Here is a 24791-nt window from a genome sequence, read left to right on the forward strand (position 1 = left end):
AGAGATGAGCACAAGAAACGAACAGTCAAGACAGATTTTTAGAAGTGGATTTCTCTCTTTACAAAAAATTCAAGAACAAGGAATGCATCACGAAGAATATGAAGAGAATAGAAGCAAGAATACATACTTTAGCTTTAATTGGTTCGATTTCTATACCTGTGTTAGCAAGACAATCTTGACATGGTAGCGCGACGCGAAATGTAAACACTTAAGTATTAATCTGCAGTAGATAGATACAACACGAAGACTGGCTTTTTTTCATTTTAGAAGCTTATTGTGTGGTTTCCATAAATTTCCAAATCTGAACGAATCGCCAGAGTAAGTCAATTAAAATCTAGGCATTGAAATTGACATAGAACTTTAGGAGCACAGGCCACTGGAGAATAGTAGTCTCATTGATCGACAATCACAGATCAGATTAATACCGACCAGACCAGGATAGGAAATCTGAAAACAAGTTCACAGACTTAGACTATTATCAGAAACTGCGAGTAGTTACTTTAATTGCGTGTTACTCTACCTGATTCATAATCAGGATCACAATCTTCATTAAGATCAGAATCATATTCCATATCAAGCCCCAGTCAATTCATATCGTCATACTAGCTGATAGAATTACAATAACATTAATCACTAAGAGTCCTTCTTGTTGATTGACTATATATCTAGATATAAGCAGAATGGTCCAGAACCAGAAAACACCATCGCAGCACAATTCGACGTTGTTCATCTCGCCGATGATCAACAGCCGTCGGCAGAATCTTTTTGTAACTCCTCCAAATCCAGCAGCACAGACTTTGTTTGATAGTCCTGGGTCGAATCGGTCTCTGTTTTTCAATCTTGAGCGAGGCAACGTTAATGACGATACTACTTCGAACTCCAACATACCACCTGCTGCTGGTCCAGCAAATGGAAGAATGGCGAATGTAGAACCGCTTACACCAGCCGAAAAACTTCGGTTGTGGAGACATGATGCCTTGATGCAACATCAATATAAGACAGCCGAGTTCATCGGTGACAAAGTTCTTGCACTCACAGACGATCCCAATGATGCGTTCTGGTTGGCACAAGTATACTTCAACAGCGGGAATTATCTTCGGGCCAAGCTGTTGCTTACCAGCAAGCCGGAATTCGAGAAGTCGGTTAGTTGTAGGTATCTTGCTGCATACTGCTTGATCAAGCTAGAGTTATGGGACGAGGCTCTTGATCTTGTTGGCGAAAGTAACCCATTCCGTAAAGACGACAAGTATCAAGTCCGCAGCACTGATGGTGGGATCAAGCTTGAGGCTTCTATTTGCTATTTGAGAGGTCTCATCTATGCCAACCAGAATAACTTTGAAAAAGCTAAGGAGTCATATAAAGAAGCTATCCTAGTAGATGTAAAATGCTATGAAGCATTCACGGAATTGATCAGCAACAACTTGATGACACCCAGAGAAGAATGGGATTTCATCACGACGTTAAATTACCGGGATGCAGATGATAACGATGAGCTCATCAAATTGCTCTACACATCTCGCTTGAGCAAGTACCTCAATGTATCCAAGCTTTACGAGGCAGAACATATCTTGACAGAAGAGTACGACTTGGGAGACAATTGTGACATTCTCTTGAGCAAAGCCGACTACCTATACGTACAGTGTAATTTCGACGAGTGCCTCTCGATATGTGAACAGATATTACGGAAGGACCAGTACAACTTCGACATTATTCCGAATTATCTAAGTTGTTTGCACGAGCTAGGAGGCAAGAACAAGTTGTTCTTAAAAGCGCACCAGTTGGCAGAAAACCACCCTACCAACCCCATGACATGGTTGGCCATAGGGACGTACTACTTATCAATTAGTAAGATAGCTGAGGCCAGAAAGTTTTTCAGCAAAGCAACGCTCTTGAATCCCAACTTTGGGCAGGCTTGGATCGGATTTGCACACACTTTTGCAGCCGAAGGAGAACACGAACAAGCCATCAGCGCCTATGCTTTTGCAGCCAGACTCTTTCCTGGAACACATTTGCCCAACCTCTTTCTTGGGATGCAACATTTGCAAATGAACAACCTCAACTTATCGGAAGAGTATCTTGCGGCATCGTACCAGATTTGCAATTCGGATCCGTTGCTCTTGAACGAGTTGGGAGTCATCAATTTCCACAAGAATAATTTCGCCAAGGCAGAAATGTTTTTCCAGGAAGCTTTGGGAGCTGCCAAGTACTTGAATTCTGATTCCAAGACTTGGATATCTATACATGCCAACTTGGGTCACGTCTACAGAAGAGGTAACCAACCAAATAAAGCATTACAATGTTTCAACCAAGTTCTAAAAATAAGCAACAAGAACGACTCCAATATCTTGGCTGCTATAGGATTAATCAACTTGAAGTTGGGAAATTACTTCAAGGCTATAGATGTCTTGCACGATGCCCTTGCTATCTCACCTTCTGACCCCGTAGCATCAGATTTGTTACGAAGAGCATTGGAGTCCAACAAAAACAACGGAAACTCGTTCATCAGAAGTAATGGAGAAAAATTGCTTGAGCTCAACTTGCCAACACTTCAATATAGACAGAAACAGAGCAGGAAAGATGGCCTGCTTCAAGGTCAACAGACGGTGGTTAGTGCTCAGAACAGTAAATTTATGACCCCGTTAACTAACAAGACTAGAATACTAAGAAAAGGCTCTGGTGTGCTTCAGCCCATTGAAAAGGATACTGACGATACCCACGAAGCTTTCTACATTGCTCATGAACTCAAAAAAGGAAATGAATCTAGCGACGAAGACGATGAAGCTATTATGGACATTGAGAGCGATTAGTTGTTTATAAATGAGAGTACCATTCAATTTGGTCATGATAAACTGAACCAAGTAGCTGAGGTACACTCTACCAGAGTCCCAATGTCTAACAATTAGCAACGTCTAAAGTTCAAAGAAGATGTTTATCTTATTTCCAGTAAAGCTTATGGAAGTAGCCTAGAGCAAAGCAAAAGTTGAGTTGTCTTGTACAAATATAGCCAAACACAGATATGTATATAGACAAGATCTACGAAGTCAAGCTAGATTTCCCAAATTTTCTAGCACAATTTGGAAAATATTGCTGAATTAGTGAGATACAATGCAAATAATGAAGTATTTTCTCCATCACCGAAATACGAGTTTGGAGAAAAGTCGTATCAAGATTGGTCTATTTATTGCACCAGAAGATTTAGCCATATTAATCCCCAGATTCTGCACAGAACAGAAGACCCCTACCGAATGCGAATTGCAGAAAATAAAAACAATGGCACAATCAAAATAAAATAATCTCCATAATAGAGAAACAGGGCTTGCAGGCTTGCAAGGCACAATATGGTAGAAATGTCGTAGATCGAGGCAACAATTCCATATACGAGCAGTTCTATAACTCTCAGGCTCTTCTGGAATTTTTATATATTTGTACGTTCTTGCCCGAATTTCTTTCTGTAGAGCTACACTTTTTGGGCTTCTCATCTCGTCTGGTCTTCTCTCGCATCTCGTGATCTCAGTTATTAATAGTCCATTGTTTCATACCACTATTAAAGAACAAAATAGACTTGTTTATCTTTTGCTCGTCAACTCAATTCATCAATAACCACACTTTCATCAGGCTTCCTCGACGTTTTCATAGACATTAGAATCACAGTTGCTGAACTCTGTCTGTTTGTTTCTCATCTTCTCTCTTTCCTTAGTTAGACACCGACTCCCACACACTCCGTTCTTATCGTCTAACTCCACCCTTGAGAGTTTCCATCACCAGATCCGTCAGCTGTCACCGTGTCATCAGCAGAGACTGAATCAACACCTACAATTCCATACGCAAGAGAGCCACCTTGCTATTGCATCTATCAATATTCGTAGGATACGACAAGCCGCCAGATTCTATGCACTAGATTTATTAGTCATATTCATTAGTCATTGCAGCACTGATTTCATTCTCCTTGTCCATATCTACGTATACTGACACTATCCTCTTTGATCGAAATCTGTAGTAGAATCGTGTTCATTCTACAGTCGGTCATTCAATTCTCTTCATTGAATATCATCTGAATTCTTAACTTTCAAATATCAACACACATGTCATGAATATCCACTCGTCCTTATCTTCCTCTACCAGTCGGGAGTCCCGTATCTTGTGTATCAACTTCAACCAGGACCAGGGTTGTTTTGCCGTGGGCCACGAAAACGGGTTTCTAGTCTATAACTCGAACCCCATTGACCTCCGCGTCAAGCGGAACTTTGCTCATCATCATTCGAACGGCTCCTCAGGGTCTGGTATCGGCCACATTACCATGCTTCATCGCACCAACTATTTGGCTCTTGTAGGCGGAGGAAAGAACCCCAAGTTTGCTAACAACAAGTTGATCATCTGGGATGACTTGAAACGCAAGAACTCTCTTAGTCTCGAGTTCATGAGCCCTGTTCTCAATGTCCTTCTTTCACGAGTTCGTATTATTGTCGTACTCAGAAACCAGGTTCTAGTGTACGGGTTCTCTGCTCCACCTAAAAAAATAGCTACTTATGAGACTATTGATAACGAATACGGACTCGCTGATCTCTCCGTGAACTCGTCTACTTCTTCACTGATGGTAGTAGGAGCATCCAGTGGTAGCTCATTATCAGACATCAATCTTAGCAGCACCAGCTCTACTGCTTCTATAACGTCCTCTTCTTCTGGAAGAGACGGAGCAAAGTATCAAACATTAGCATTCCCGGGTCGTTCTGTAGGTCAGATCCAGTTAGTGGACGTTTCTCCCCATGGTCAGGAGAAGAACTTGGTCAGTATAATCAAAGCACACAAGCTGAAAATAAGATGTCTTGCCTTGAATCGAACCGGAACTCTCATAGCCAGTGCTTCTGAAACTGGAACTATTATCAGAGTCCACTCTACTCACAACACTGCATTACTATACGAGTTCAGAAGAGGGCTCGATCGCGCGATCATCACGTCGATGAAGTTCTCCCATAATGACTTGAAGTTGGCTGTTTTGTCCGACAAGAACACTCTTCATATTTTCAACATCGGCAGCGATACGACTTCTACGAACACTTCATCTTTATCATCATCTCCTCCTTCTACTTCTGCATTCAAACTGGGATCTACTCCTGAACCACATGTGCACTCCGGGACACCAATGAATAGACACCATTTACTCAAGAACCTTCCCTTGCCATTACCCATTCCTAACTACTTTAAATCCACATGGTCCTTCTGCTCTGTAAACACCAATCAATACCACCAGGACATGCCCGGAGACTCTGGAAACGACATAGGCGTCTTGGGCTGGTCTGGAAATGACAGTGTTATCATCATCTGGAGAAACAAACGTATCTGGGAAAGATACGTTATCATTGAAAAACTGCATCCCTCTACAGCAAACACTGCCATTGACGACTTCGGCAAATCCAGCAGCGGAAATACCTCATCATGGGAGATTGTACGGTACAGCTGGAAAAATCTCGATAGCGTAGCCGATTGAGGAGCAGTTGAAGTTATGAGAACTTTTACTATATATAGTATGTATATGTATACCACAGCTACTATATCTACTTCTGTATTTCATGCACTGATATGTTTCATCTATTTTACACTATTTACAATCATTAATTTATTATTTCACAGAATATAGGATCATAAAGCTTCTTTTCCTGACGTTGGTGCTGGATGGTATCCCATCTTCTTCCATGGAAGTTATGAACAAACCTAGTAGCACCAGTAGGGTTGAGAAATCGAATTAGTTGGATATTAATTTGTTTTACAGGGTCCTGAACTACAGAAGTCACTGGATTCTTGAGATTGAGCTCATAGTTCCAGAGTAGTCGAGGTATGGTATGCTTAGATAACCCAAACGGAAGGTTTCGTACAAGGACGGTAGATGCTCTCACTGGGCTATTAATAAGTTTAGTTAATGACTTGAAGTTGGGATTCACCAGTTCTACGTTCATGAGTTCTTCCTCGAGTGGTTGGCTCTGTTTCAACAACGAACTAATGATTTTCGAGGTGGTAGGATTATATTTGTAGATATCGCGGAATGCTATCTGGCTCAAGTCCTTCAGGAGTAACGAAGAAAATGGTGTTTGAACATTGACATTGTGCTCAACATGTTCTTCCATCCGAGAAAGCATGTCCCTGTAGTCGCTGGCAAGAAAAGGAGACACCATGTATTTCAACTCGTCTATAGTTGGCTCCACAAAAGTTAGCTTGAGTCTATGACCGTTGATCTGTTTATTAGCTGTTTCGCGGAAATAAACCGCTGAATGCACAAAGTTGGGGAATACAAGATAGTAGCTGTTGGAAAACATAAGCGACACGGGATTTCTGGCTTTGACAACTTCAAATTCCAAACCCTTGTCAAACTGTCTACCAAGCTTGAAGAGTCTATCTCTATTGATCGGGTATATATTGGCAAAATCGGCTTTAGTAATTAACGAATTGGGACATTCAAACTTCAAAATGTTTGTCCTCTTACATTCGCTGGGAATTTCACTCACAGCTTGGACCATTTCCCGCTGGTTCCATTCATTTTCCATGATTCCATCTAGATACGAGCGGGATGGTTCTGGAGATGCCTCAGACTCATAAAGGAAACGCGAGACTGCCCCGATCTTCGGAGCTACTTCGGAGGTTGACGTCTTGTGCAAGAGGTTCATCAACCTCTGCGAAGAGGAGGGAGCGAGTTTCGACATATAGTGGTTGAAAGGCACAAGTAGATTGTTGGTTCAAGTGGAAAATTATTGTATGGCCAGATATACACGACAGCGCTACCATACAAAATTATGGAGTAGTAACATCAATATGGGAATGAAAGATATGGGCATAAGACGGAAAACCATTGGTGTTCAGATGTAATAAGAACCGTTCTCAGCTTTCTTATATCCGTCCCGACTGTAGTCTGTTGGGCCTGAGTCTGCCTGTAGTTTGTAGCAGTATTTGGCCAATTTAGGAGCTCGCTTCTCTCTCGGCCCTCTTACCGAGGTCTGGCCCGGTTTGACACTGGTTTTTCCCCGATAAGGCTAGCAGCTAATAGCCAATAAAAAAGCAGTAGACTCTCTTGATTCTGAATCTCTGAAAGCTTCTGGAACTGAAGGCTTTTGGTGCTAATCTTCTCTATTAGAGTCGCTGTCTCCCTGTACGGCTCAGATTCTTAACTACTACTGCCACTGTTCGCACTCACTATAACCATACTCGCATTCGGCCCCACCGAAAAAAGTTTGCCAGTGCCGAAAATCCACAGCGACCTTTTCTTCTTCTGATCCAACACCAGAGCCTGCTGTGCTGTGTTGATAGTGAACATCGTGGCGTGTCCCAGCGAAGTTACCCGTGCAAGCGTCATAGTTAGCGAACTTTCAGATTCTCGTTACTGTTCTTTTCAAGAGAATAGCGTACGACTCCAGAATCACAGGCTAGCCTTAGATACATTAGCCTAAAGAGCCATATAACCAATAGGACTCTGTTGTTTCTGTGAATAGACGAATCAACAAGTCTGCCTCTACTACATCTACAGCGATCTTGTTGTTGAAACCGCCAGGGTCGTCGTTTTATTCGTCCTGGTATTTGCTTTTCCTCGGATCACCGCCACTATTATTCCGAGCCACGAGCCATACACCATAATACGATACTGAGAATCTATCACAGTATACTGTACTATCGTAGCTATTTGTCTGACATACTATTATAGTTACCAGTCCATCATAACGTATCATTCTGCTATAGACTATTCCATTATTGCCGATTCTACTAGTATACTATATTAGTTTGATATGCCTTCGGAAACCATATGGTCCAGCGGCACCGGCTCGCCCATCCAGGCCAGCTCGAGCCAATCACAGTACCGTAGCGTTCTCGATCTGGTTGATCCTGAAGTAGCAAAATTGTTGTCGTCTTCTAACGAAAGGCGTTTCTCTTTCAACGACGGCAGTGACATCGACTCAGGCATCTTTGGCTTGAAACGCGGCTCATTCTCCGCCATCACGGCTCCTGTTGGTGGAGTTTCTGGTTACCATAACGGTGCCAATTCTGTAGGAGGAGGGGCTTCTGGCCAGAGAATCAACTTTGGAACTGCTTCTATCTCAGGTGGAATTGCTTCTAGACATCCTCCACAAGATAGTTTTCTCCAGAAATTCTCATCTGTAGCTGATGCCACCCGTGAAATAGAGCTTTCTAATGGTCTCTCGAAGATATCTCTTGATAGCCATGGCCATTCTGGTAACTCCAGAAGAACCAGTTTCAACAACCAGGCTGGATCCCAGAACGAGCCAATCAAACAGTTGTCTGAAATTGGTGTTTTGAGCTCTCCTCATGGTTCTTTGAATGAAAATTTAAACATGCCTGCTCCCAGATCTTCAAGACACCAATCAATTTCAGAGAAAATCGACCAGTACAACAACACTTCTCCTATCCAGGCTAGTGCTGCTTTGCTGATCAACTCCGATTTGAACCTGAATCAAGATCACCAATCAGTAAACCAACAGCAGCCTTCTAACGTTCCTCACAACTTCTGGAATCCGGCAACTGCTACATCGTTTACACCTGATTCTTCGTACAACTACTTCATGGACGGCTCCAGCCTTCCAGGAGGAGTTCTTGTACCTCCACCAGGACCACCTCAGAACTTCAATCCGTATGGGGGACGCAGCGGAAACATCCCACCGATCTCTCCCCCTCCATTCATGATTCCGCTGCCTCCACCGCAGTTCATGGATCCAGGCTTGTACAATATGATGAACTTCCCTCCTGCCAACAATGTAAGCAATGCAGAATCCGAGTTGGCCAAGGAAATTACTGCAGCTTCTCAATCTTCTTCTTCATCTGCTCCAAATGCTGCCAGTGATTCTGAAGAAAAGCTTGAAGAGCACAAGGAATCTGGGAGTGGAAGAAACGTACATACACCAGGAATCGGCATTTTGGGACGCCAACAGATCCCCCTGGCTCAATTTATGTTTCACGGCTTCAATCCATACATGTACCAACAATCACCCCCTCCTATGGGAATTACTCCTCTTTCCCCAAATCAACATCCTTCCGAGAGCTCGATGTTTGTAGAAGGCATTCCTCCTCCTCCTGCTCCTCCAGCAGCTGCAAAGGATTCGGCACCAACTCCTCCGGCTTCCTCTGGTAAGCGTGGAAGAAATGGCGCTAAGAACTCGAACGCTGGTAAGGGTGGAAACCACATCTACAGATCTCCTTTACTAGAAGAAGTCCGTTCCAATGCCAAAGGTAAGGAGTACTACTTGAAGGATATCTATGGTCATGCCGTTGAATTCACCAAAGATCAACATGGCTCCAGATTCATTCAACAGAAGTTACCCGATGCCAGCGATGAGGAGAAGGAAGTGATTTTCAACGAGATCAGAGACATTTCATACGACTTGATGACAGATGTATTTGGCAACTACGTAATACAGAAGTACTTTGAACATGGCTCTACGACACAGAAGAAGGTCTTGTTGGATTACATGATTGGTCATATCTATGAGTTGTCGTTGCAGATGTACGGATGTAGAGTGGTTCAGAGAGCTTTGGAAGCAATTGACCTCGATGGTCAGATCAAGATCATCGAAGAGTTGAGAGACTACATTTTAATCTGCGCAAAAGACCAGAATGGTAACCATGTTATTCAAAAGTCGATTGAAAGAATCCCTTTCGATAGAATAAGATTCATCTTGGACAGCTTGGATAACCAGATCTACCATTTATCGACTCATCCATATGGATGCCGTGTGATCCAGAGATTGTTGGAATACTCCAATGTTGAGGATCAACAGGTGATTTTGCAAGAACTCAACAGGTTCATCTTCTACTTGATCCAGGACCAGTACGGTAACTATGTGATGCAACACATCTTGGAAAGGGGAGAACCAGATGACCGCGAGGCTATCTTGAAGGTTGTTCTAGGCTCTGTAGTAAACTTCTCCAAGCACAAGTTCGCCTCTAATGTAATTGAGAAGTGTATCAAGTATGGTACTTTGAGCCAGAGAAAGAGAATTCTTCGTGAAGTGATGCTTGGAAACGAGGACTTCAATGTAGAGTTGGTTAGCGACGAATCGCCTTTGGCTTTGATGATGAAGGATCAGTACGCTAACTATGTGATCCAGAAGTTAGTGGAAGGATTCGATGCCAATAGTGAAGAAAAGAGAATCTTGGTTGTCAAGTTGAGACAATACTTGAAGCAGATTTCTTCAAAGAATACGTATGGTAAACATCTTGCCTCTGTCGAAAAGATGATCATTGTTGCTGAGACCGCTCTTATCGAAGCCGAAAACAACTAGCTTCAAACTTGCTGTCAACTTGTATTATAGTTTGATGGCTATAATTTGTCAACTACTACTTTTTTTTGTGAACCAAGACGATACTAAAATTCCTACTTATTTTTCCATCCATTAATTATTGCTACAGTGTAAATACCGAGCTCCCTCTGTAAATGTCCTTTTCAACCTATAAATATTAAACTCTCACGTCACTGTCTGTGTATAGCCTTTTGATTTACTTTCTTATATAGTCTCTTTGTTGCTGAAAACATAAAAAGCACCGAATTTTCGTCTTGCTCATTTTGTATATATGGAACTTTTACTTGTTAGATATACGAAAACTTGCTTTTTCATAAACCTTAAGAAGCCCTTGCTTCTGAACATTAATTGAAGACTATGTCGTAAAAAAAGTATAAAAACTATTCTAATTCCTCAATCGCTGACGAAAATTGTAATGTAGTAAATGTAATAATTGTTAGCACGCAGTTGTTATTGTAGTTGTGGTATTGTTTTGTGATATTGCTCCTATTGTAGATGTTGTAGTAGCTGTAATTGATGTCTTTGTTTAGCTTCATATATCAATCTCTTTGAAAGTTCTCATAAAATCCCAATGGAATTTGTTCCAATTTTCTACGCTTTTACTTTCTTGAGACCCATAAGTCAGTTTGTAGATGTCTTTGACTGTAGCCGTGTCTATACCCAAGCCCCTTTTGTCCACAATTAAAAAGTCGTAAAGAGTGATCCACTGCAACAACTTCAACTCTTCGTCGTGCTTGAGATTCCACACTTGTTCGTGCGAAACTACTTTAGTTTGGGCTGGTTTGGCCAATTTTATAGAGTTTGTCAAGATGAAATCGATGTTAGAAGAAGACTTGCCTTGCTTGACGTCCAAGACATCAAACTCATCGTCAGACGACGTGAGCGAGCTTACATTCGACTTGGCGGCAGAATTGGTTGGCCCCATAGGTGAAGATCTGAAGTTCTGCCTTATTTGGTTCAAACTGAGCAAGCTCGAGCTGGAAATCTGAGAGGAGAACGACTTCTTTGTGTTACTGTCTCTAGTGGTATTCAAATTGTCGTTAAGGTGGCTCAAATACGAGCCAATGGAACCACCGGGGTGTTTCATAGAAAATTGTTTTTTGCGCTTCAAGACATCTTCTTCAATCATTTCCAGAAGAGCCAAGATGGTAGCATCAGCTAAGATGAGCGACAATGTTGTGGACACAGTGGGCGCTGGGAGTCCGTGTATCGTCTCTTCGTTTAGGTAGCTAGGAAGCGAAGCATAGAGTAGCGAATTGACCTGGGGATGATTTGATAACTTCGAATCGCGGTTGCACGTTAACAAAATAATCGGTATGGATGGCAGGAGATGAGGAAGAAGCTGAAGCAACTCGGAGGTGTTTCCAGAAGCTGTGAGGAGTACCAAGCAGTCCTTGTCTTCATTGATAAGGCCCAAGTCGCCATGAAGAGCCTCCAGTGGATGCAAAGTTGAAGAGTGAATGGAAAGCGAGTTAAGAGTCGCCACCAACTTGTTAGCAATCTTGTGAGACTTTCCAATACCCAGAATAACGATCTTTCCATGAGCCACTTGCGAAGTATGGTAGAGAATATTCAACAGTTCTTGGAGGTTATTCTGGGAGAACGAGTCTGTTTGGTACTGGAGGTGGAGATGGGCCACGGCGTCACTCTGGAACTTGAGCGTTTTGTAGACAGAATCCAAAGCCTTGGTAGTCGTCATGATATTGTAAAAATCTATGATTAGTGAAATTAATGGGAATCTGCAAAAAGTTGAAAAACTGAAAAGTGAATAATAAAAGTGATTAGAGACGGAAGGATCTGAAAAGAATGATGTAGACGGAAACGAAGAACGAAAACGGTCAACGGATAAGTATTAAAGACGCGATAAAAAAGACAAGGAGGCCTTTTCGGCTGATTTCAACAGTATTTCAATATTCTTCAATAAATCTCCGGTGCTGAGCCGAAGCTTATACTATGCCTGATGGATTTTTCTCACTAATCCAACGGTGCCACTGTACAGAGTCGTGTGAAATTAGCAGGGCAAAATTATCGGTATTCCAAGAAGACAAATTCCCCAAGAAGTTTTCTGAAAAGAAGAACGACTAGCAAGAAGAAAAGGACGAAGAGGAAATCCTGACAAGACTGAATAAAATTAATACTACCGGATCGCTCTACAAAAATGCCCTACAGCCTCGCTATAGATTAGATTACTGAGATAATCACCGCGACACAATCCAAAACGGTGAGGATTTCCTTCCTCTACAGGGCCATTGTGGAGGCTGAAAACTATTCACCAGTACCGGAGATACCTTTTCCCAGCACATGTATATACGACAGCATTACTAATGCTCCTTGAGACTCCTCAATCCTTTATCTCCTTACTCATCCAGCTGTTAAGATAGCCAGAGAAAAAGAAAAACTTCGGTCCAGCACGGGAAACTACACCATCGGAATGCTGTACCACGCTGCGGCTCAACTCGGCCGCAACTGCCCCACTGGGGACTTTTTTTTCTTTTCCGCTGGCACTGAAATTTCAACGTCCTTCTGGCCCATGTTGTAATTTCTCCTTGTCTAGAACGAGTGGGACTATACGCCAGGCAAAGCCCGTGGCCAGAATCAAAGCTGATCGGAGCCAAGATGCGAACAGTAAAATTACCTAGAATTTAGCAGTGATTTCCGTCTACGGGAGATTTGCATTTTATGTTTCAATCTTCAGAAAACTTCTCTCCGTTTATTTCTCCATTTTTTCGGTTTCTTCCTGGAAATCTTCCCGGCAAAACCAATACCAACCGGTTGGTGCTGGGTCGTCTTCTACTGCCTCTCCCCAGGATTATCTCATCTCTTCATTACAGTGCAAATTTCATCTCTAATTGATAAGCGCACACGTGACCAGCCACACCTGCCCAATCTGGGATTAATCGCCGAGCGTCGTTTGCAACTAGATTTTGCAGCCGGTATAAGCCCTGGTACGGTCGGGACGACCGTGATTACACTCTGCACTTGTTGGATACAATTATACGGTTAAAACGGTAATTGTATGAAATCCAAAGGATATGGCCGCATCATTAAGCCGAGATTGCGAATTATAGGATATCTCGAATATTACAGTACATCCAAATAACTTAAATTATATGGCTTATTATCATATCTATAAATTATTCTATGCCGTGTACGAGTTAAACTCTACCGATTGGTACAATTCGTCGTTGTTTCCATCTTCGTTTAGTTCCATGTTCAAATATTCAAACTTGTAGTCGTTTCCATCATCTGCCTTTGGTGAACCTGATGTACTACTTGCAGCTCCAGAATCCAATTGTAGCTGCTCAAAGAACGACTGAGCTGTATTATTACTCGACCTAGCATCCACGCCTGTAGCCTTCGACTGCATCTGTCTCTGGATCTCTTCCTGGCGTAATACTTCATGGTTTTCCAAAGTCTTTTGTTTTAATGCCTTAATCTGTTTCACACGCTGCGACCAGATGGAAGTATACGAACCAGAGATATTTGAATGCCACACATCAGCAAATTGATTAGCGACAATAGCTAAGTTCCGTACAAAAATAGCCAACTTGTCTTCAGATACAATCTTGAAATGACATGTGGCAAAGATTCCAGGCACACCACTTCTTCTGTAGGTCTTGACCTTGTAGAATTGGTTACTGGCGTTGCCCTTTTCATTCCCAGAATCTATGAAATCGTCACTGGAATCATGTGCGATAGTGGTGGCTTTAGTATCAGACGTAGACACCTTCGAAGTTGTGATGGTATGAGGCGAAATCACAATGTTTAAAAAATTGAACTGCGACTTGATCAAATTGAAATTGAACTCCAAACCGGACTCGTCGAAGTATATGTTTACATAGTTGTTTCCAATATGCCTTTTCTTTAATTCTACATGCCTCTCTCCATCATCACCAAGACTGGGGTTGTGCATCATGGTTGTAACTTGGAAGATGATTTGGGTCGTCTTATCTCTCCAATATCGAGCATACTCTCCATCAAGCCCATTCTCAGTGTCTAAACCTCCAACGTAAATTTCTGGTGGATTCTGCTTGAGTTTGTAGAGACTTCCAATGCGGTCGAGGAAATTATGATAATTCCTGGATCCAATATGGTTCGTTAAAACATCGTACTCTTTGGACTGTCCCTTGCCAATATATACTATTCCAACTCTATGGAAGTCTACAGTTGGAATTCTATCCAACACCGTCAAAGCTCGCAATACTATAGAGTCTTCAATAATTGGTGTTGGTTTCGAGTTGGAAGCGTCGTCTATGTTGTCAAAGAGTTGCAATAAGAAGTAGTTGGAATTTATGACCTTTGTCACATCGTCCACATCATGTTCGTGCTCCAACTGAATTACTAACTTGACAACTCCTGTTGGCCTTCTAATAATCATTACAGAGTCACCATTGGTCACATTAGTTTCAAGACTGATGATGCTATTACCAATTATCCACCGATTGACCTTGTTTCTTTTGGATGATGGGGTGGTCGTTACAGAATTTATTATTTTCAAGGGTAAGTCACTGTACGTGAATCTGATGATAAAGTCAAGAAAACTTACTGTCTGATCATCGATTTCATTTATGCCCTCATTGCAAAGAATGAGGTTTTTAACAAGGAAAGACGAGAGTTTCTTTCTGTCATCCATGTGGATCTTGAGAAACCAGTTAGCAATTACACAATAAGATAGCGAATACAAGTGCTGAGATAAAATAGGAGTGATTTCAGTAGCCTGAGTCGATGGTGTCTGCTCTACTTGGGCATCGACCCCGTGAGCTTGCAAGATATTTTGATCTTCAGAACTAGGGGGTCTTTTCTTGAGATCGTTGGCATACTGAATATACTTAAAAGCAATGCCAAATACTCTTTTGAACTCGTCGATTGTGAAGTTGGATGTCAAGACTGGCAAGTGAATCAAAGACATTAAGAATTCAAGAGTATGTGTACTGGCAAAGGCACTAGTGACTCTGGTCTGCAATCTGGTCAATATCACTGATAGATACTTCTTGATCGATAGTGGTATTTCGTAACAGCATACAGTTAAGATGTTGATACATGGTATAGCAGTTTTTTCCCAGGATCCTAAGCCAAATATAAGGGAGTTGACAATTTGGTCTTCGTCATATTTGGAAAACTTGGCGTGATATGCTAATAGAGAAGAAAGACTTCTGACAAAGGCAACTTGTAAATCTGCCTTCGTGAATTCATTTGGCAATTTTATTGTCGTAGGTAAATTTAACGTCAACTGCTCACAAATGATGTTCTTAACACGAATGATTTGTTCATCATAATTGTAGAACAATTGCATATTTGAAATCTGTGAACAGAAATGTCCCCAAATGAAAGAGTAGACTTCCCAATCTACAAAGTTTTCCATAATTTCTACAACGAAGTTGAACCATTTGCTCAAATTGATGAAACCCTTCCTGTTAGAGTCTTTATCTTCCTCACTGAAAGATACATCAGTGCTTCTGCCCTCCAGTTCTACTCTTCCATGGGTTAAAATCAAATTTCTAGAAGGCTTCTCGAAGAAGTTTTCAGGTAGATATGGCACAGATTCAGGATACGTCCATTTGAAATTAGCAGAAGCTTCCTTGTTGTAATTTGGATCAGATATACTTCTCTTGAAAGCTGAAGCAAGGCCGTTCATATCCTGAGGTTGCTGGAGAAAAATGTGGTTTTCGCTGGTTGCTCTAATTCTAATCAAGCACTTGCTGAGAATCAATAACAATTCCGCATTTTTGTTATGCATGGCATACTCAAACATCAAGATCATGAACTCATAGCATTCTTGGGCTTTCTGGCTATCTCTTGACGATGTGATAACAAAAACTCTGGCTATGGCTTTCGCAAGCTTTTGAATGAACATTGGAGATATGATTAAAGATGATCCAGTGTTCGACGCTTGAGTCATAGAGCCAACAGAGCTTATAGAAACTATACCAAGAAGCCTGTCCTGATGTGGTGGATGGAGTTTTATATCGAAAGCAGAGGTGAAGACCGAACATAATTGTTTGAACTGAACAATATTGGTCTGGACAGCAGCATAAGTGAAGAGGTTATCCACAAGATAATCTATAAGTAGCTCGTCAGTTTCTTCCATAGACTTCCGAAGAATATCCAGCACCAAGTCGTAGTTTATGCTGTTTTTTGAAAAAATAGATAATGATGTCTCAAGGCCCTCTTTGATAACACGGATGCACTCCACTTTAGTTTCAAAATTAGATGCGTTGTAATAGAAATAGTTTAACAACTTCACACAGTTGTCTTTCCAGAATGGGTTTAGTAAACAGCACAGTCTTTCGTCGTTGTAGAATTGAAGAACAAACTTACAACTGGAAGGAGCCAAGTATTGATAGTTCAACATCAAGAAATTGACTAACTTGTCTTTGGGTGACTGTAATTCGTGATTCTCGTACAAAGACTGTAAAGATAGACAAATAGACAGCATATAACTCTTATCTTGGTCCGTATTTATCCTTAAACCCTTAAGAACATCGAATACTGATAGTGTGCTAGAGTACCAGAGAGCAAAAGGTAGGATCTTGTCAAACGAATCGTTGAACTGTATGTTGTAGTTGATGCTGTACGATTCCTTTGAGAAAAGCCTGTCATAAGAGCGCAAGAACGTCGTGTTTATCAATGGAATATTGTATGAAATGGCTGTCTTAGAAGCCTTGAGTACGCCAGCGTAAATGCTTTCAAAAGATAATCTATTATGGGTGACATTGACAACGTGTAGCATCTGTACTAATTCGATAGCTCCGATGCAAGAGTTGACGGATGTAGTAAGCAAGTTCATTTCCAGAATGGTTGTCGTGGAGCCTCGGTATCTTTGCAACTCATGGCTCAGTATAGTATCACATAACCCTGTTATTACTAGTTGGAAGGTGTCTTCTTTACAGAGGCTATCTATCGTTTCCCAGACGGTCTGATTAAGATCGTCATCAAGACTAATGCCGTAGACAGAGCTGAAGAAGTTGATGACTTTGTTGAAGCAGTCGATCGGTATACTTCCAAATAAGATTACTGAATCGGTGAGCTCTAGAACGTTCATGAGAATCACCTTATTAGTGGTCTGAAAGCCGATTTCTACAGCCCTGTTGAGAATAGTGACTACTAGCGACTCCTCAAGTAAGGTGAAGTTGAACTTGAGACAGTTTTTGACGAAATCCAACGTCAATACGAGAAAGCTGAACTCCTTATCATTACTTAAAGCCTTCTCATCCTGAAGCAGATCCTGGTAGACATAGTGCTTCAGCAATGGAGCCAACAAAAACAAGCTCAAGTCGATCAACGAGTTGAAATTCTTTTCATCGTCGTAAATGCAGAAGTCATGAATATCTCTGCCATCATTTGTTAGCGTTTTCAACGCTACCAAGAACAAATCGTACTCTGGATCGATTCTGCTTCCCGGCTTTAATTGACAAAAAGTGACGATATCACGAAAATATCTCAAACGTGCTCCTACAGAATCATCGTCGTGTTTTATACACTTGTCTAGCAAAGTTAATGCTACACGTCTGCTAGAACTCAGCATCCGTGGATCGCACATATCTCGTGCTAGATACCAGAGTTCTGGAATCGAAGATATGGAATATTTATCGAGAGACTCTGCTAATTTGGCTGCCGTATCCGTTCGTACCGAAAGAGTCCCATGCTTGAGTTGGTGAAAGAGCTGTGGCAAATCCTGGCCTCCTCCCACAACCGTAGGGTTAATCAGAACCGGAACATTCTTAGTCGAAGACTTGAGTGATTTGGTGAGAGATTTGAAAACGGAACCAAGCCCAGAGCTGCCAATGCTCGGATGATGTGACGACATTGGCTGTTTTCAGAAATCTCGAATAGACTATGTACAATGAAACAGAAGTAATAATGTGAATAAACGATACCGAAGCTATTTCAATAATGGATTAATTTTGCAATGGTTTCTTTATTAGTTGATGGAGTTTGCTGGTAGCGCTGTATATAGTTTTCTGGCTATATAGTGCGAAATTTTTCAGTCTGGAAAATGAAGGGTGAATAGTCTAGAATAGCTCTACAGTCATAGAATAAGATTCAATACATGTCGTAGCAGTAGTTCAATTTACCATGCTTATATGTTTAGGTATTCTAGTTTCTTTTCATTGAAAGTACTTTTATTGTCTATGGTACACTATAATACAATTGCCTTTATAAGTTGAAAATTTAATGGCTGCGAAATTTCAACACCAGAAGTGGTACACTCTGTAGTAAAAAGGCTTGGATCTCAAAATAGCTCTTTCTTCAGCCAACTCTTCCTTCAAAGCTTCAATATCAGCTTCTCTTCTTCCCGAGTCTACGTCAATATCCTTGGCCCTGATAAACAAAATCCAGTTCTTTCTCCAGATCTTGTGGCCCACATAGAAAACAATCAAGATCACAAAACCAAGATAAGTCTGAAAGAAGCCCTCAGCGTTGGGTGATTCGCCCAAAGGAAAAAGGGACAACCAGAACTCGGCTATAATCACAAGGGTGTTCAAAACAACTCCAAACCATGAACCAATAACACCAGTTTGGGAGGTGAAGGACAACTCATCAGTCGTCCTACCTTGGGAAGCCAATGCTCTTCTGAATCTGATATGTGCAAGACAGATGGATAACCAGGTGAAGATGGAACTCATAGCTGAGATAGATAAGAGCCAGGTGAACACTTCGGCTTGCTTACCACTGGCAGCAATGAAACTGAGCAACCCAAAGATGTTGGTAATAATGATGGCCACCAAAGGTCTACCTGCTCTATCAACATATCCACAAATCTTTGGAGCCAAACCTTGTTCAGCCAAGGCAGTCAATGTTCTAGAGGTGGCATAAACAGAAGATGAACCAACTGAAATGACAGAGATAAGGATAACAGCATTCATCACTGATGGTAAGCCCTTGATTCCTCCGTTCTGGATAGCAATAACGAAAGGTGAAGCAGTGACATCAACAGAAGATGCTCCCAACAATCTGTCGGAAGTATATGGAACAAGGAAAGTGATCAAAGTCAACGACACCATGTAGAACATTAGGATTCTCCAGAAGACCTGCTTGGTAGCCTTTGGAAGAGATTTTCTAGGCTGGTCTGCTTCAGCAGCAGTAAGACCCACCAACTCTGTTCCACCAAAACTGAAAGCAGCAGTGATGAAGACACTGACTACACCCTTGAAACCATTGGCAAATGGACCTGGGTTGTGCCAGTAAAGAGAGCCATGATACTGGCCATTCGGACCACCTCCAGCAGCCAAGACGATAGACACAATTATAAAGCCAATAACGGCTAGAACTTTCAAGGTAGAAAACACAAATTCAGCTTCACCGTAGGCTCTGACACCAAAAAAGTTGATTGAAGATACGACAATGTAGAAGATAAGAACCCATACGTCAGGATTGATGGAGGTGTTCCAGTAATTCATGGTGATGGAACCAGCAACCAATTCCAAAGGAAGCAATACTAAGAACTGGAAGAAGTAGTTCCAGGCGACAGAGAAGCCTACACTGGGGTCGATGAATCTGCTGGCATAGACGTTGAATGAGCCACTGATAGGGAAAGTCACAGCCAATTCGGCCATGGCTTGGATAGTGCAGAGAATAGAGGCACCGGTCAATGCCCAGGCAATCAAGATACCAGCAGGTCCACCAGTGCTCAAGGCGGAACCAGTACCAATGAGCAAACCCAGGCCAATAGCAGAAGCAATTGCAATCATTTGCAAGTGTCTGTTCTTCAACTTTCTCTTCAAATGAGATTTGGAGGTGTTGATGTTGATTCTCTGGATATCCGAGATGTCAGCTTCTTCGTCTTCATTATCATTGTAGCGCTTATTCTTCGACAATACCTCGGTTTCTATAGCTGGCTTGAAGGAGTCTACAAAAGAGTGCCATCTGGCTTGGGTAGTGGTTTGCTCCTGACTTTGTTCGTAAGGTGAACTGGAGACAGCCGTAGAGGCTAAGTGGGAGTTTTCTCCAGTCTGGGACTGCTTGTCTTCGTAACTGGAACCGTCCATTATGAAAGTAGATTAACGGGTATGCAAAATGATGGAGCTGAGTCTGGCTAATATGACTAATGTATGGATAAGAGTGCTATTCCTATGAGTGATATACAAAACAAACCTGCAACGAAAACTAGCTAAACTATATAGTTCCGTTGAGGTCCAAATCTCGTGACACTTCAAGATTCTTTCTCGCTTGTCAATTGCCGTTTCCACGGTAAATCCCTTCCTTATAAACCTTTCAGTTTGCATCCATCATCAGGTGCATAAATTTTCTCGCAAACGGCGTTATGCAGCGTCTTAATTTTAGCCGCGATGAGGCACGCCAGAAGTTGCTAGGCACTTGTTGAGCGCCGAATGAACGGTACAATTCGGTTGGTGGTGAATGAGAATGATAACGGAATATATGAACACTGTAGGTACAGCACAACATTCATACAAGCTGCCTTCTTTGCTCCCACCAACTTGTTAGAAATCTCAGCGATCCAAAGTGAAAATTTGACTCTGTGAGTCAACTGAAAAATTTATAAAATAAGCTAATTCTCTAGAAAATAGAAATGCCCCATTGTTCCATGACTCTTTCTTACAATTTTTCACTCTTCAGGCGGTGCTTTAACTCTGAAAGTTATTAAGAGCATCTAATGTAAACTATTGGCACATATATGGCCATATTGTGTCTTCAACAGTCTTCTTCAGCCCATGAAATCTCGCAGAGAATTAGCTGAGACAAAGCCGGTCCATAATATGTCAATCTAGGGCATTAGATCCAGGACGCAATTGTAGCACACCTCTATCTTTATCTTGTCTACTTCTGTCATTGTCTAGTATTCTACTTGGTACGGCTAGGTTACTTCTACATCTATCACAGATTTGTACTATGCATGCAACTCTATCGATTAAGGTTATTAGTATGAACTGAAGGAAATTATTAGAAATTAGTAATTAGGTATTAGGAAGTGAAAGTAAAATCAACCATAAATCAAATCAACAAGATAACAGAAGCCTCCTCCGTATGTAATTCTTTGCAATGTTCTTCTCAACCATTTGGGTTTGATGTTGACAAACATGTTGCCGCAGTTGTACCCCTCGGATTCGACTCCAATACCCCATTTGATATTTTCTCTAACGTTGCAGCCAGCCCAGAAATTCCACCACTTGTGTCTTTCACAGGGCTTCAATCTCAACAAGTTCTTCATCAATGGTCCACGTGGACCATCGATATACTTGTGGCCGCCTATAAGGGTATAACGTTGTCTGGGATCGTCGTCAGGCAACTGTTTGTCTCCCCAGTGTCCTGCAAATGCCAACCAATTGCCAAACTCTACTTCTCTACCTACATGTTTGGCGTTGGTGTTGGTGGAACCGGGATAGACTTTTTCTCCATCAAAGGTGTAGCCTAGATAGTTTTTCGTAGGATTCCATAATGGACCTCTATCGGTGAAATCAGATAAGATTCCGTAGGGCAAATCATGTGGATGTTGGCCAACACTCACATAATTGGCATGGGTTCCTCTGGCGCTGAAAATTATTGGATGAGTGGGCTGCAAGGCATACTTCTCTAAATTATGGTAGAAATAAGCACCTCCACCTCCGTGAGCCGAGATCCACACAATGACAGGTTGGCCCTTGTAGAATCTGACTAGCGAATGTTCCCAGTCACCTACATGGTTACCAAAGGGACCCGAACCCATGACAAATGGACCCAAATTGAAGGAATAGAAGTAGAACCAATAGGCGTCCACCCAGCCGTTTCCTTTGTCTACTACAATCAAAGTGGCAGGGGCATCTTTAATCTCACCGTTGATCAAGTTGGGTTTGTTTTTCGAACCGGTGATCCATTCTGGATCGGTGTCAAAGTCAGACTCCGACGTGAGGAATATTTCTCTTTCTGGAGGTAATTCTCCCATTTTTTGCAATGTTAAGCTTTCGAAACCCGGAATTGTTGTTCCGTTTTCGTATTCTACATGGAAATTTGTTACAAATTTCAGAATATCATATGGCAAATATCTCTCTTCCGAGTAGAGGTGGACTATGGGAGCAAAGTCGATGGCGTAACGCGGGATCTCGCCGTTCGCAAGCGATCTTTCGTGTTTGCGGGGCATTGAAACAATAGGGGGGAGGTTTCTGAATTTGGTGGCATCACTTAAGATGTTTTCAATCTGGATTTCCCTCAACGGATCCTCTATAGCACCTAGAAGAATGTTCTCCTTGTTGGCCTGGAAGGCCGGGGCGGCATTCACCGCCGAAGTGACTGCGGCTAGTATCGAGAGCCAGTAGAGGAAGAAAGGCATGATGCGCAGTGTGCGTAATGTGATGTGCAATATTGACTCAAATGTTGCAAGTTTTGATGTAATTGTACTATCCGAATGTGGCAACGGCGTAGTACTGCTATGGATATAAGGATGATAGTAATAATGACTTGGTGCTGTAATGCTGTTACAGTGCAAATTGGCTTGTGTGTCTTTGTATGTGCGAGAGTGAGAAAGTGTCGCAGAGTTCACAGCCAAAACTCCTATATTAATCTGTAGGAGAGTCGTATAGATAGTGAGTGGGGCAATCGATGACGATGGGCCCAGCTGATGCTGCTAATGTAAATGGAATGCTTTTTGTCTTTCAAAACAAAAAGATACGGAAACCGATAATGAGATTTGGAAATGTCCAGACTGAAGTCAACTCAGAGGATCAGTCGGAATATATATGTCTGTTGCTGATGGAATTCTAATCCTGCCCCTTGTGGAAATAACTGTCGGCCGGATTTGGGTTGATCATGTTTCTTTTGCAGTCACGTGCACAGCGTGAGTTGTTTTTCGATGTCGGCAGCTTTCTGTGCCCTGCGGCAGCACTTGGTCACTGTCTGTCGGACGTCAGACACTTCAAAAGGCTCGGCCGACGGCCGGAATGTGACATTCCTTTTGCTGCCTCGTAAAATGCTTATACGAACCATGGAAAACGGACTTACCAATAGGGGTAAGCCAGAGCCAGGCCGTATAGGGCTGCTCCAGAGATCCAAACATGGATACAGAAATCTATATTTGTAGCTCGCCATTTCTGCTTCTGTCAATGTCTGGCACTGTGGGCGAGTCTCTTTCTGTCTGTCTGTCGCAAAAAATACATTGGCTCAGCCGAGCCATTTTATCTGACATTTCTATGAGCAATGTTCGCTGGTCAACGAGTGCTGATAAAGTCGACACAGGACCACGACGACCCACGGTCTCCAGTGACAGCAATCAGCCAATAGGACTGCTCTATATCGATAAAAGTCTGTCTGATTGCCCAGGTGGACGGACACGTTCCTGTTGGTCTCTAAGACACATGGCTACATTGCAAACCCCAACTTGTTACCAACGGGCGCTGATCTGCAGGATAAGGAGATTGCATGGAACATGGATATCGCTTCCATGTACCTAAAAAATAGAACTCTTGCGAAACAAGCAGTTGGAGCTCTTCGTCAATAGACTCTGGCGATATCCAGAATCCTTCCCGCAGTTCTGATCTGATACTTCCATCAGAAACAAATATTCGTTCAGGAGCACTTAGAAAATTGCAGGATAACTGAAAATTGTAAAAATAGAATATTCAGGGTCAAGGACAAATACGTATGCATGTGCTAAGTAGTATACAACTCAGTTTATATATATAGTTTCCACTCCTTGCAGTGTCAATACAGGAATTCGTATCTGAATAGATATCAGCAGTGGCTCGTATATTCGAGAACAATAACCCCCGAATACTATAACGACGGTGTTGTTACCATCTAGCCAGAAAAAATCTAGAATATTCACTAGAGCTTTTTCAATTCAACCATCGAAGCCACTGGTAATCCGATGCTGAAATCCTGAATTGACAGGCTCAAGCTCATCGAGTAGATGGGCATCAAATGCTACTACGTATTTGAGCAAAAGAACATAACTCGTGATTTCGATAGTAGGACCCCCATGGCTTCTGTGTGGAATTGAAGTGTCCCCATAGCTCAATATATTCTACAAAAACTTGAAAGATTCCAACTAGCTCTACTTCTCTGTCACAGAATTTCCCAGAAGCAGCTTTTTGTTAACATTTCCATCGAGAATTTCGATTTATTGATCGCATTTCGCAGCCAAATTGATGCAGATGGAAAAAATAATATCCGGTTGCACATTTCTTCCCCATGAAGTCTCCAATTTGTAAGAGCAGTATTGCCATATTCCTTTTGGGCTACAATTATAGCAACTACCTTTGGACGTCTTAGATATGGTAGACTATAGAAGCTGTTCAGTCTATTCTCAAATGCAGGAGATATACGACGGTTGCAAATTGCCCCACATTTCAACATCTGGTGTTTAGACTCGAGAAACAATAAAACCGATGATGTAAGGTAAACAGTGGCATCAGTTGACACACAGTATAATCACAAAACATACCGAATCAGCCGATCACAAGTAATCATCAAGAAATCATGTAAACTCGAAAGTCATGGTAGATTGGTAGCGCGAAACGTCATAATGGTAAATTTCCACAGTTATGAACGATGATTTGTGGTTTATGT

At 42.0% G+C, this 24791-nt stretch overlaps 8 protein-coding genes across 8 annotated transcripts; 3 read left to right on the plus strand and 5 right to left on the minus strand. All coding sequences in view use genetic code 12, as the record gives it.

The window, feature by feature from the left end:
• Positions 1-680: 680 nt before the first annotated feature.
• CDC16 (anaphase-promoting complex component) lies at positions 681-2807 on the plus strand (the record flags this gene model as incomplete). The annotated part of the gene is made up of 2 exons (XM_001387291.1): positions 681-900; positions 931-2807. 2 exons carry the CDS (start codon positions 681-683, stop codon positions 2805-2807), a joined length of 2097 nt encoding a protein of 698 aa, XP_001387328.2.
• Positions 2808-4123: 1316 nt separating this feature from the next.
• Positions 4124-5467, plus strand: HSV2 (SVP1-like protein 2; the record flags this gene model as incomplete). Its single annotated transcript, XM_001387292.1, has 2 exons — positions 4124-4575; positions 4651-5467. Coding segments are annotated over 2 exons (1269 nt in total), but the record flags the coding sequence as incomplete, so codon positions are not given.
• A 102-nt stretch (positions 5468-5569) lies between these two features.
• On the minus strand, positions 5570-6692 carry PICST_80809 (predicted protein; the record flags this gene model as incomplete). The annotated part of the gene is made up of 2 exons (XM_001387690.1): positions 5570-6044; positions 6090-6692. The coding sequence occupies 2 exons, from the start codon at positions 6690-6692 to the stop codon at positions 5610-5612; spliced, it is 1038 nt and encodes a 345-aa protein (XP_001387727.2).
• Positions 6693-7287: 595 nt separating this feature from the next.
• Positions 7288-10605, plus strand: PUF3 (Translational repressor Pumilio/PUF3 and related RNA-binding proteins (Puf superfamily)). The gene has a single exon (XM_001387293.1). It carries the CDS (start codon positions 7767-7769, stop codon positions 10272-10274), a length of 2508 nt encoding a protein of 835 aa, XP_001387330.2. The 5' UTR covers positions 7288-7766; the 3' UTR covers positions 10275-10605.
• Positions 10606-10607: 2 nt separating this feature from the next.
• KSF5 (Polysialic acid capsule expression protein) lies at positions 10608-11991 on the minus strand (the record flags this gene model as incomplete). Its single annotated transcript, XM_001387691.1, has 1 exon — positions 10608-11991. The coding sequence occupies one exon, from the start codon at positions 11989-11991 to the stop codon at positions 10825-10827; it is 1167 nt and encodes a 388-aa protein (XP_001387728.2).
• Positions 11992-13431: 1440 nt separating this feature from the next.
• Positions 13432-18099, minus strand: TSC2 (Tuberous sclerosis 2 protein homolog; the record flags this gene model as incomplete). The annotated part of the gene is made up of 2 exons (XM_001387692.1): positions 13432-15699; positions 15739-18099. 2 exons carry the CDS (start codon positions 18097-18099, stop codon positions 13432-13434), a joined length of 4629 nt encoding a protein of 1542 aa, XP_001387729.2.
• A 302-nt stretch (positions 18100-18401) lies between these two features.
• GAP1.2 (general amino acid permease) lies at positions 18402-20434 on the minus strand. Its single transcript, XM_001387693.1, has one exon. The coding sequence runs from the start codon at positions 20279-20281 to the stop codon at positions 18482-18484; it is 1800 nt and encodes a 599-aa protein (XP_001387730.2). The 5' UTR covers positions 20282-20434; the 3' UTR covers positions 18402-18481.
• An 800-nt stretch (positions 20435-21234) lies between these two features.
• Positions 21235-22401, minus strand: VPS62 (Vacuolar protein sorting protein 62; the record flags this gene model as incomplete). The annotated part of the gene is made up of 1 exon (XM_001387694.1): positions 21235-22401. A coding segment is annotated over one exon (1167 nt), but the record flags the coding sequence as incomplete, so codon positions are not given.
• Between the last annotated feature and the right edge of the window lie 2390 nt (positions 22402-24791).

This window comes from Scheffersomyces stipitis, chromosome 1 (assembly GCF_000209165.1).
Source record: "Scheffersomyces stipitis CBS 6054 chromosome 1, whole genome shotgun sequence".
NCBI classification, from domain to species: Eukaryota; Fungi; Ascomycota; class Pichiomycetes; order Serinales; family Debaryomycetaceae; genus Scheffersomyces; species Scheffersomyces stipitis.